Raw genomic sequence first — 13221 nt, 5'->3', positions numbered from 1 at the left:
TTGTCCTACCTATCCTATACTTCCTGCCTGGCTACTGGCCAATCAGTGTTTTATTTATTAATCAATCATAGTAACATATATTCACAACATACAGGACATCCCATAGCTGGGCAGCTTACAACCTCTAGCACCAGTGAATCCAACATCCTCTTCTGGCCTCCTAAGACATTCACTGACACATGGCAGGCACCCATACACATAAGTGAAAAAGGAAAGAAAGAAAAAAAAAAAACCAAAGTCTAAAACCATAAATTCACTCAACATCGGGTCACCTTTACCCCACAAAACAAGTCAGTGTGTCAGTGAGCAGTCAGGCCGCTGAACAGGATTGCTATGAGTTCAAAGCCAACCTAAGGTACACAGTAAAAAATCCAGTTTCAAAGGTGGGAGGGAATGTCTCTATACAAATACTCAGGCATAAAATACAACTTTTGGAGCCAGGCTTAGTGGCCCACATTTGTGATCCCAGAACTAGAAACAAAGAGAAGGAAAACCCATGAGCCTGAGGCCAGGTGAGCCTCAAAGAGATTGCCAAGATGACCAGGTATAGATAGCAAGGGCCATCTCAAAATACCAAAGCCACCAAGGCGTGATGTCAAACGCCTTTAATCCCAGAAATGGGGAGGCAGGGGCAGGTGGATCACTGTGAGTTCAAGGCCAGCCTGGTCTACAGAGTAGGTTCCAGGATAGCCAAAGACACACAGAGAAACCCTGTCTCAAAAAAAAAAAAAAAAAAAAAAAACGAAAACAAGCAAAAAAAAATAAATTAAATAAATTAAATTTTTTTTAAAAAGCCATAGATAGACAGACAGACAGGCAGGCAGGCAGGCAGACATATGTATACCTATGTTCAAGTTCATTACACTGTTTTGTTGTTTTTCAGATAGACAGACAGGCAGACAGGCAGGCAGACATATGTATACCTATGTTCAAGTTCATTTCACTGTTTTGTTGTTTTTCAGACAGCATCTCACTAAGTTGCCTAGACAGGCCCTGAACTTGCCATCCTCTTGCCTCAGCCTGATAAGAAACTGGATTACAAGCCTATAACATCTGGCCCCATAGTATAACACTTTAATATTAAAATGATGGACATTTAAAGTATTTGGATAGGAAAGAGTGGTCATTAAAAAAATCAAAACACTAGATGATGCAGCTATTCATGTCCATACAAGAGCTCCTGAGCAGTGATATTTATTACAAAACAAACAGCAGACTTCATAGCAACACTCTAACTGCAAGAATACCTTAACACAAAAGTGATTTTGTTTGTTTGTTTGTTTGTTTGTTTTTCTAGACAGGGTTTCCCTGTGTAGCTCTGGCTATCCTGGAACTCGCTCTACACTTGATCTTAGCCAAAAGGCCGAGAAGCGATGGGAACTCACTCTATAGACCAGGCTGTCCTCAAACTCACAGAAATGCCTCCCAAGGGCATGTGCCACCACCACTAGGCTGGATCTAAATTTTTGATGATTTTTATTTTACATGTATGAATATTTGCTTTCATGCATGTATGTCTGTGCACTACATATGTGCCTGGTGCCCTCAGAGGCCAGCAGAGAATGTCAGGTTCCTTGAAACTGGAGTTCCAGACAGTTGTGAGCTTCCTTGTGGTTGCTAGGAATTGAACATGGATCCTCTGGAAGAGCAGGCAGTGCTCTTAACCACTGAGCCATCTCTCCAGTCCCTAAAAGTTTTATTTTAAGTCACCTGATACAAAATTCAAGGGGTACAAAACGGTAAAAACTGCCCTCTTCTGTCGTTATCTTCTATTTCTCTTACATCCAGGCAATCAGATTTCTATTTTTTGAGGTATTCTTATATATTTTAAAAAATTTTTTTGAGACAGGTTCTTTCTACGTAGCCATTGCTGGCCTTAACCCAGAGATCCTCCTGCCTTTGTCTGTGCCTAAGGGTGTAGAGTACTATGTTAGGCTCTTTTTTAAACTGTATTTATTATTTTTTATTTGTGCATGTATGTAGGCAAGATTGCATGTATGCTAGCCTGTGTGTGTGACATTACGCAACTGTCAAAAGAAGACAATTTGCAGTTAGTTCTCTGCTTCTATAGGGATTGGGGTGAAGGGGGGGACTGAACTCAAGTTGAGAGGTTTAGCAAGAAACAGCTTTATCTACTGAGCCATCTTGTTGATCCATGTGAATGTTTTAACATATACAAAACAATTGATAGATTGTGCTGTGGAATAATCTTTCTGTACACTGTGTGAATTATGCTGTGATTGGTTTAATAAAGAAGCTGACCAGCCAGGATAAAGTTAGGTGGGAAAAACAGACTAAGGACACTGGGAAGAAACAGAGCAGAGTCTACAGAGATGCAGAGAGACGCAAGATGAACATGCCATGTTGAAAGAAGGCACCACCACATGGCAGAGGGTAGATAAGAAATACGGGTTAATTTAAAATGTAAGAGTTAGCTAATAACAAGCTGAGCTATCAACCAAGCATTTATAATTAGTATTAAGTCTCCCTGTTGGTTATTTGGGAACTGGTGGGAGGGTAAGAAAAGTCCACCTACAATATTGTTAATATTTTCTAATTATAAATCTTTTCCCCAAGACTCAGTTTGCTCTTGTGTAAGTCAGAAAACACAGAAACAACCCCATTTAATAATATTACCCTAAATAAAACTGACACCTTCCATAAACCATGAGTCCCACAACTCCTGCTCAACCCCACTCGTCCTTTAGAGGACCTGCTGCCACTTGCCTCTCATTCCCACTGACCCTCCACGAGGTCTTAGTAATGTGCAGATACATCTGCAGAGCAATACATGGAAATACACGGGCAGCAAGGAATCCCTTATGTATACTCACAGGGATGCCCCAGACTTGCATTCCGTCACTGTAGCCGATCATAACCAGCAGAGGGGGCTCATTTCCAGTGCTATGCAGTTCATGAAATTCTAGATTCCGTGATGTATCTGCATTAGGATTAACAAAAAAGCCAATAAAAAGACAGTATGAACAAAGCAAACTACTTGTTTACCCCAATTGATGCAAAGACTCAGTGACAACAATAAAAGCAGAGAACCGGAAGGACATCTCAGTAATTAGGAGCACCTGCTGCTGGTCCAGAGCTTGGTTCCCAGCACCGACATCAGGTGGCTGACAGCCTTCTGTAATCCAAGGCCTCGGACCTCAGGGGCATTTGCATACAAATACACAAACACCGGCCAATTTTCTTTTCCTTTTTTTTGAATGCCGTTTATTGAAGGAGGGAGGAGGTCTCATAGGCTTACAGCACAATGGGAGAACCCCCGTAGGGCAGAAGTTCGCTACCAAGGTTGACATACACATAATTTAAAAAATCTTTTTTAAATTTTTTAAAGCAAAGGTCAGAGACCAATGTGGTATCTCTAGCCTGTAACCCCAGCAGGTAGGAGGCTGAAGCAGGAAGATCACCACAGCCAACTTGGGCTACACAGTATCTTCTACACCAACCTAGCTACACAGTGACACCTTATCTCAAAAGAAAAAAAAAGTTTTGTTTTGTTTTCTTTGTATTACTGGGGATTGAGCCCTCACATATGCTAGGCGAGTGTGTTAATGCTGAGGTCTAAACTGCCAAGGCTAACTTTGCCAGGGTGGGCATAGATTGATTCACAGTAACATTTGTAAACAGCCAAAAGATAGAAACAATACAAATCTTCACCAAAAACCAATAGTCCTACTATGGTACAAAGACAGAATGGAATATCATCATCAAAGAAAAATGAATTACTCCAGACTACAGTGTACAGAGGACTCTCGCATAAAATACTGGATGTGGAATGTATCAAAACCTGAGGAGCTGAAGATACAGGGTAGTTAAGTGTCAGACTGCCTCACTTGACTAATCCTGGGGAAGTCAAGCCCCAGAGCCAAGAAAATGCCTTTGTGCACTGTCATTGGAAACCTGTAATAGTACAAGCACTATAGCCAAGACAGTTCCTCAGAAAATTAAGACTGGAATTACCATATGGAATCCAGCAGTTTCCCTTCTGAGTATAAGCCAGATAGAACAGAGGCAGTCTTGAGACAGTTAGACACCAATTGTCACAGTGACGGCTATTCACATCATTAAAAGCTGTAAGGGGGCCGGGCGGTGGTGGCGCACGCCTTTAATCCCAGCACTCGGGAGGCAGAGCCAGGCGGATCTCTGTGAGTTCGAGGCCAGCCTGGACTACCAAGTGAGTTCCAGGAAAGGCGCAAAGCTACACAGAGAAACCCTGTCTCGAAAAACCAAAAAAAAAAAAAAAAAGCTGTAAGGGACCTTGTGGAGCAGGCCTGCACTACTACCTACTCAGGAGGCTGAGGAAGGATGCCTGTACAAGTTAAAAGCCAGCCTGGACTACAATGTGCGTTCAGGGCCAAAAGGCAATTTAGTGAGACCTTCCCTCAAAACAAAGTCAGTCCAGGGCTGAGGATGTAGCTCTGTTGGTAGAATACTTGGCTGGCACTCAAGAGGCCTAAGGTTCCATCCCTAGTACCCCAGAAAGTGGTCATGGTGGCAGGATATTCAGAGGGTCAAGGACCTTCAACTTCTGTGATACAGTTTAAGGCTAGCCTGGGCCACACACCTGCCTCAAAAACAAACAGCTTCTTCAGCTGGAACACACATTTAATCCGGGTACTAGAGAGGCACAGGAAGGTGAATCTCTGTGATTTACTGGCCAGCCTGGTCTACATACTGAGTTCCAGGCCATCCAGCAAATCCAGTATTTAGGAAGTAGAGGCATGAGGATCAGGAATTCAAGGCAACCCTGAGCCAATGAGTTCCACCTCAAAAAAAAAATATATATATATAGATAGGTAGATAGATAGATAGATAGATAAACAAATAGAGAGCTGGGGGGTATAGTTCATTGGTAGTATACCACGTAGCATATACTGCTCTTGGTTTAATGTCCAACATTAAAAAAAATGGTATTACTCATGTAACTCAGGTTGCTGAAAAGACTGGGGAAAGAAAATTGTTTATTGTTTGAGGCCAGGAGTTCAAGGCTATCCTGAACAACCCTGGTTTAAAATAAAGTAAATGGGAAATTCTGACATATGCTCCAACATTGATGAATCCTGAACACAAACCTATTTCTACAGGATGTCTATATCGTCAGAGTCATAAAGAAAGTAGAGGGGCTGGAGAGATGGCTCAGAGCTTAATAGTACTGACTACTCTTCCAGAGAAGGGCGATTTTATTCCCAGCATCCACTGGTGGCTGACAACATCTGCCATTCTGCTCCCAGGTAATCAGACTCCCTCTTCTGGCTTCCATGGTGCATAGACACACATGTAGGCAAAATACCCATACACATAAAAATAATTTTTTTAAAAATAAGAAGGTCAGTGGTGGTGGTGCACACCTTTAATCCCAGCACTCAGGAGGCACAGAAAGGACAATCTCTGTGAGTTCTAGGACAGCCAGGGCTATGCAGAGAAACCCTGTCTTAAAAGAGAATAGGATAGTATGGTGGTTGGAAGGACTGGGGATGAAGACACAGAACAACCTTTAATGAATATAGTTTATTTTCCAAGGCGAAAATGCTATATAGATTGATGATTACAAGTTATGGTTACACACTGTAGGGTGTTTAGTTTCTAGACAGGTCTTGCAACGTACTCCAGTCTCACCTCCAACTCAGGATCCTCCTGCCTCAGCATCATGGGCACTGGGATTATGAGCACATGCTATCACTCCCAGCTAAAGATGAATTTATTTTCAAAACTGAACAAAGTTAGTAGAAGCAAAAATGGCCTGACTGAACTTATGGTTCTCTTTCTAAAATCAGGTCAACCCCCAAAAGCACTTAATACACACATCCCAGAGAAGTCCGTCATACCGTTCAGATCTGCGTTCTCAAATCTGACCCAGACTATCTTCTCCTTCTCTTCTGTTAGGGGAGTCCCGCTGTAAGCCTGCGCAGCAAGCAGAAGTATTTTCATTAGGACACTGTAAGGCTCCAATACCACACAAGTTCAAGCCAAAAGGTGATTCTAACTACCCCACCTCCTCCAGCCTCTCTGTCCCTCCCTGGGGCGAACAGCACACTCTGGAATGGCATTACTCCCAAAGAATGTTTGATAATATCAGTCAAAGATGAGATTTTAACTCAGCACAGAACTGCAGAACCCAAATACAGTGATCATAATAAACCCTCCATCAACCAACCACCTCCACTCATCTGTAAAGGTTACAGAATAACAAAGCTCCACACATCTACAATGATACTACTTTTTCAGATATTACTTTTTCAGTCCGTTATCTAGCTTCCAGACACAAAGTATCATTTAAAACTTGGAAGCCTGTAAGAATTGGGAAGATACCCACGCATGGCTAAAAAAATGTTGGCAGCGCCCATCAGCGTACAAAAGAAGTCATCTCTCCATGTAAAACACATTTTCATTTAAAATTTTTAGGAGGGCCGGAGATGTAGCTCAGTTGATCCAGTGCTTGTCTAGCGTGCATGAAGCCCTGGGCTTGATTCCCAGTACTACACAAATCAAAGGTTCAACTTAGAGACAGGAAGATCTTCAAGATCATTTTGGGCTGCATAGAAACACACACTCACACTCTCTCTCTCTCTCTCTCTCTCTCTCTCTCTCTCTCTCTCTCTCTCACACACACACACACACACACACACACACACACACACACACACAAATTTTTAAGATCATATAGAGTGGTGGTGGTTACTAAATCCAAAGCTAAAAATGAGGCTGACTGGGAAGGTAACTTGAGGCCAAGAGTTCAATGCCAACCCAGGCAACTTGAAACTCCATCTCAGAAAAGGGGGTGGAGGATGGCTAGGCACGTAACTTAGTAGATCACTTGCCAGAGATGAACAAGACCCTAGGTTCAATCCCTAGTAGGAGAAAAAAAATGTGTGTGCATGTGCATGTAGGTGTGTGTTTGTGTAGGTACACATTTGTGGAGGAAAACCTTGACTTCTTCAGGTGCCACCTTGCTTTTTTGTGGTTCGTTTTGTTTTGTTTATTTTTTAAGAGACAGGGTCTCTCATTAACCTTGAGCTCACCGATGGAGGGAAGGCTGGGCCAGCAAACCCTTGAGATAGATCCTCAGGTCTCCACTTCCCCAGTGCTGGGATTCTAAGTGTCTGCCATCATACCTGTCCACCATGGGTCCTGGGGGTCAGACTCATGTCCTCACGCTTGCAGGCCAAGCACTTTACCAAATGACCTATCTCCTATCTCCCCAGGCCTTGGTTTTTAATTTAAAAATAATATCTATTACTTTATAGATCCTTAATTTAAATTGGCTAGTTTATTAGATTTGCAGACAAGAGCTTCCTATGTAGCCCAGGCTGGTTCAGACTTGAGACCCTCCTGCCTCAATCTCCCAATGATGGGATTCCAGGCACAAGCTACCCAGCTGCAGCTGTCAACACACCGGGGAAGAGGGAACTTCAGTTGAGCAATTGCCCCAATAGACTGCCCTGTGAGCATGCCTGAGGTATTTTCTTGATTGCTAATTGATGGAAGAGGGTGCGGCCTACTGTGAGCAGGAAAGCCTAGACTGTAAGAAAGGTAGCTGAATGTAAGTCTGGAACAACTCAATAAGCAGCCTTCTTCCACGCTCCATGGCTCCTGCTTCCGTTTTTGCCTCCAGTTTCCTGCTGTGGCTTCCCTCAGTGAAAGACTTCAACCTGTAAGTCCCCAAGGTGGCCTTTGTTGTTGTTGTTGTTGTTGTTTTGTGTTTTTGTTTTGTTTTGTTTTTTGAGACAGAGTTTCTCTTTGTAACAGCCCTGGCCGTCCTGGAACTAGCTCTGTAGACCAGGCTAGCCTAAAACTCACAGAGATCCACCTGCCTCTGCCTCTGCCTCCTGAGTGCTGGGATCTAAGGCATGCACCACCACCACCCACTCCGCTCCCAAGTTGCTTTTGGTCAGTGTTTTACCACACAGTAACAAAAAGCAAACTACAACCCGCTCTTTCACCTGAAGGGGAGGGGTCTGGCTTAGAGGAGGAGGAGTCCTGTGTGCAAGGTCTAGTTCAATCCTTGGCACCAAAACATTAAAACAACTTAGAGCTAAGGTGTGTAATTCAAGGACTCTGGAGGCAGAAAGGAAGATTCAGAGTTCAGGACCACTCTGGGACACACAGGGAAAGTCAGGCCTAGGGGTGTAGGCCTGTAAGCCCAGCTACTTACAAGGCTGAGGCAAACAGATCCCAAGTTTAAGGTCTCCCTGGGCTACAAAGTGAACTTACTTCCAGCATGGACAACTATCTTCAAGAAAAGAAAAAAGAGGGCCAGGGACCTGGGTCAACAGATAAACGAACCTGCACAAAAGCTTGACAGCCTAAGTTTAATCCCAACAAACTATATACAAAGCTGTTCCTCACTGACTGACATTTTACTGACTACGATTTTCACACTGAAAATATGAACACTTTTATACACACAGAAATAGGTTTAGCACTTCTCTGTATTGCATTTAAAATAAGTTTTCCTAACTGAAATTAGCAGATCGAAGGGCACAGCTAAGGGTTCCTAGTAAGCAGTGTTATCAGTTCAACACAACTCCGTAACACCAAGAGAGCTACTATCTACGGCAACAAACATCCTCCCTCTATGCGGGACATTTGCAGACCCACAGAATACTTTCTAGACTCTATGAATTTGATTCCCAGAATAGGAGGGAGTTTGGGATATAATAACAAAAAACGCAACTCTCAGGCCTGGAGAGAGGGCTCAGCGGTTAAGAGTGCGGGCTGCTCTTCCAGAGGACCTGAGTTCAAGTCCAGCACCCACATAATGGCTCACAAAGTCAACTCCAGCCCCAGGGGATCCCACTGAGGACCTGGTGCATACACAGGCAAATCACTCACACACATAAAAATAAATAATTTTTTCAAGACAGACAGGGTCTCTCTATTTAGTCCTGGTTGTCCTGAAACTCACTCTGTAGACCAAGATAGCCTGGAACTCAAGAGATCCTCCTTCCTATGCCACTCAAGTGCTAAGATGAAAGGCATGTGCCACCACACTTGGTTAAAATAAAATTTAATGCCACTTTCCTATTGCTGACTGAAGCACCACTACAGATCAAAGGTGGCAGAGAGGAAGGAGATTGTCCTCTGTATCAGTCAAACAGTAAATAAAATGTCTTTTTTTTTTTAATTATTTCTGACACTGGAGACATGGTTTATCATATCAGTTAAGAACACTTCTAGAGGACCCAAGTTTGGATCCAAGCATCCACATAGATCAGCTCACAATTTCCAGTAACTCCAACTGCAGCAGATCCTGGACCACCCCACACGTACGAACAAATAAATAATAAAGCTTAAAAGATGAGTGTGTCAGCTCACACCTTTAACCCCAGCATTCAGGAGGCAGAGACAGGTGGATCTCTTTTCAGTTTGAAGCCAACCTAATTTACTAATGAGATCTTGTCTCAGAAAAAAAAGTAAGTTTTAGTCTTAAAAAAGAAAAAGGGAGCCGGGCGGTGGTGGCGCACGCCTTTAATCCCAGCACTCGGGAGGCAGAGCCAGGCGGATCTCTGTGATTTCGAGGCCAGCCTGGGCTACCAAGTGAGTTCCAGGAAAGGAGAAAAGCTACACAGAGAAACCCTGTTTCGAAAAACCAAAAAAAAAAAAGAAAAAGAAAAAGAAAAAGGGGTTCAAACATTCAAAAGACAGTAAGACTGTTCACCAGGATCCTCGGGACACACAGGGGTAAGCAGAAAAGCACCTCAAGTTGTCCTCTGACCTCCCTGCATACCCAAACATGTGATGCTCAGTGTTCAGACCCTGTGAGCAAGCCTTTGGGAGGTCCACCAGGTGGGGGTGCGAAAAATCTGAAGCCAGCCTGGAATACAAATGTTCTACGACCGAAACAGAAAAGAGAAAGAAAAGGGGAGGGGGAAATGACGCAGAAGGGGGCGGGGACTAATACTTTTAGCTCATCCAATTGCCGCAGCCACTTCGATAAAAGCCATTAATCTATCGTTTGGATCTTCAGTCTCCTGAGAAGTGACTTAATATTTGCTTCTCTTTATGTGATGCTCTATACACAGCTTCCTTTAAGCCCTGACACAAGACCCACAGTGAGTACAATGAGCTGTCTTAGAAATAAGGGCACTGATGTTCAGGGAATGATTGATGCAGTAATTTGCCCAGAGCTAATAACATGTCCAAATGAAGTGCAAAGCCAGATCTTCAAAGTTGTACTTTTTTTTTACTTTTTTTTTCTTTTTTCTTTTTGGCTTTTTAAGACAGGGTTTCTCTGTTCTGGCTGTCCTGGAACTCAATTCGTAGACTAGGCCGTCAAGTGCTGGGATTAAAGGTATGTGCCACCACCACCACCTGCATAAGGCTGTACTCTGAAATCACTAAGACATTCTCAGCCTGCTGCAACCCCACCATCCCTGTTTCCTACCAAATTCACTAAGGCTGCATTCCATTCTCCTTTATTCCTCAGATCAATGAGTCAAATGGTATCTGACTCATTAAATCTCTGTTGGCTGGCTTGTTTCTCTCACTCTGCAGCCCAGGAAAGCCTGGAACCCTCAATCATCATGCCTCAGCATCCCCAGGTACAAGAACTAAAGGCATGTGAATCACACCCAGCTCCAGCCTCAGGTAAACTGACTCTCTTCTTCTACATTACAATGGCACAGCAGGGTACTTTATACTTTTACTATGGTGGTGTTTATTTGGCCATGTATTTTAGCTGGGTCTTAACTGTAAGAAGACCTGTGTCAATGAAGCAAGTTTTACTGAAGCTACAATCATGCCTGTTCCTTTACACAGAGTGCTGAGTGGCTGGAAAGAAAATCTGAGCTCTATAAAAGAGGTCTGCCAAGCTGCACAGCAGACCAGAGGCCTGGAGCACGGACTGAGAATCCCTTCAGCTCAGCTCAGCTCAGCTCAGGGCCGGGCACATGCAGGGAACCCAGAACCCAGGTAAACGCTATCTGTTCAAGTTTCACCTTCAACTCAGACAGACAGCAAACAACACAGGAATTTCTGGCTGGATATCCTAATTCTTAGATCAATGCCTCAAAGTTTACTTCCATAGTACCTGCTCTGAACCATTTTCACTGCTGGTTTCATGGGTCATGACCTGTTACCCCTCCCTGACATAGTAAGTTCAGAAAAACTAGAATTTCTGGCATTTCCCCCACAATTTTAGCTCCTTATTTTCCCTGTCCCTGTCCCGCTCCAACCCTTCACACAGGGAAAAGTCCTCAAAGTTTCAGACCATGCCTTTCTCCTCCAGCCCACGAAAATAATAAACCTACCTCCTTGTTACACAGGGTTCCTAAGATGCCTACATAACGTTTGATAAAGATGCCCTGCAAACAAAATACAGAAGTAAAAATTTGTTAAACCACTTTTCCATGGTATTTCAGCCTCATGCCAAGGCTGGGGGCTTAAGGAAGAACAAGCTGGCTTCCAGGTGCCCACCGCTCCCTCAGCCTGGCCAACATAGACATCAGATCCTCCACTGCCTCCAAAACCATGAGGCCATCCTGCCCAGGCACCCTGTTTCCTTCACTTCAACTAGCAATGCTTCCAAAGTCTCTCTCTTCTCTCTGCATCCCTCACAAATCAATTATTCAGTGTGCTACATGGCAACAGTGCCAATTTGTTGCTATTAATAATCTGTGCTTGTTTCAAGCAATTTGACTTATTAAGCAAGTGCCTCAGGAAAGGGGAGCATTTTTCCTCATGTGCACCACAGACCTCAATGCTGTGGCCTGTTTTCATTAAAAATGACTAAATATAATAAAGCAGTATCAACATTCCTTACTTGAAGTATACATTTTGCAAAACACAACTAAAAATCTAGGCCTTGGACCTTTCTGGGATATGCTCATAAACCTGGCACATGGATCCAGGAAAAGTCCTCTCCAAAACACACAGGTGAAGTCACCATGGCAGTCAGGGACCACTAACATCCACGTGGAGAAAATAAGCGAGGTTGCCCTTCAGTGGTCCCACCAGAACAGCGCTTGTCCATCCATGACCCACAGCTAACACCAGAGAGCCTGCTACAGACATGTTCAGACTCTAACATGACAGCCTGCTCAGACATGGGCTGGACTCTAACATAAAAGCCTGCTACAGACTCCAACACAAATCCATTCTCTGAGAGACTGGCCTGGAAATTACTATTATGTTTAACAAGAAGCCCAAATAATATTTGAAGTAATAAATGTGGGCAGTAACACACTAGCTGATTCCTTCAAGGCTGCTTGCTCTCTTAAAAAGAGCATCACATTTAGGCTGGCCAGAGGTGGCACACGCCTTTAATCCCAGCACTAGGACGCAGAGGCAGGCGGATCTCTGTGAGTTCAAGGCCACCCTAGTCTACAGAGTGAGTTCCAGGAAAGGCACCAAAGCTACAGAGAGAAACCCTGTCTTGAAAATCAAACAAACAAACAAACACACACAAAAAAAAACTTTGCCGGCGGTGATGATGCACACTTTTAGTCCCTGCACTCGGGAGGCAGAAGGTGGATCTCTGTGAGTTCGAGGCCAGCCTGGTCTACAAAGTGAGTTCCAGGAAAGAAACAGTAAGGACCTTCATCTCTGATGAATCAGGACAAAAGGGCATACCTGATTTGCAAAAAGCAAAACACCACTTCTCAAAAGGAAAGGGATGACAATTTGTGCTAAATATAAACATACACATAAATAAATAATATCAAACTACCACCTATTTAATACATAGTATACAGTGCCTTTCCCATTCCACTCAGCCATCTCTGCAGGAGCAGGATATGGGTACATAAGGATGTGGGCTGGGCAGCAAACTCAGGGTCTCATGAATGCTTGGAAAACTATTGTTGAGCTACATCCCAAGCCCCAGACCTCTTTTTTTTTTTTTACATTTCTTTTTCTTTTTTTAATTTTTTTTTTCCCCAAGATAGAATGTCTCTGTGTAATCTAGCTGTTCTGGAACTGGCTCTGTAGACCAGGCTGACCTCGAACTCCACCTGCCTCTACCTCACGAGTACAGGGATTAAAAAGGTTCGACAGCAGTATCAGTTATATGCTGACTATTTACGAGTCCCTGACATTTCAAAATGAAAGAACTTTTTGTTGGGAAGAATTTAGATTTAATTCCTTTGGATTTAGCACAGTATGTATCAAAACGGGACTTTTAGAATAAGCGTCATGGGACTAAGACTTCTTGGGTCAAATCTGGTTCTGCAGCTGTCGGCATTATATGTGCAGCTATGATGTGGTTTT

The 13221-nt window shown here is 43.5% G+C and overlaps 1 protein-coding gene across 1 annotated transcript in view; it reads right to left on the bottom strand.

Moving 5' to 3' along the window:
* Positions 1–13221, bottom strand: part of Bcas3 (BCAS3 microtubule associated cell migration factor) — a 109321-nt gene that overhangs the window by 88491 nt on the left and 7609 nt on the right. Inside the window, 2 exon segments of the mRNA XM_059270704.1 lie at positions 2835–2941; positions 5841–5916. Of these exon segments, the coding sequence (XP_059126687.1) occupies positions 2835–2941; positions 5841–5916 (183 nt within the window).

This window comes from Peromyscus eremicus, chromosome 8a, assembly GCF_949786415.1.
Source record: "Peromyscus eremicus chromosome 8a, PerEre_H2_v1, whole genome shotgun sequence".
Lineage (NCBI taxonomy): Eukaryota > Metazoa > Chordata > Mammalia > Rodentia > Cricetidae > Peromyscus > Peromyscus eremicus.
Note: the sequence above shows the minus strand (reverse complement) of the source record. Positions and strands in the feature narration are given on the sequence as shown.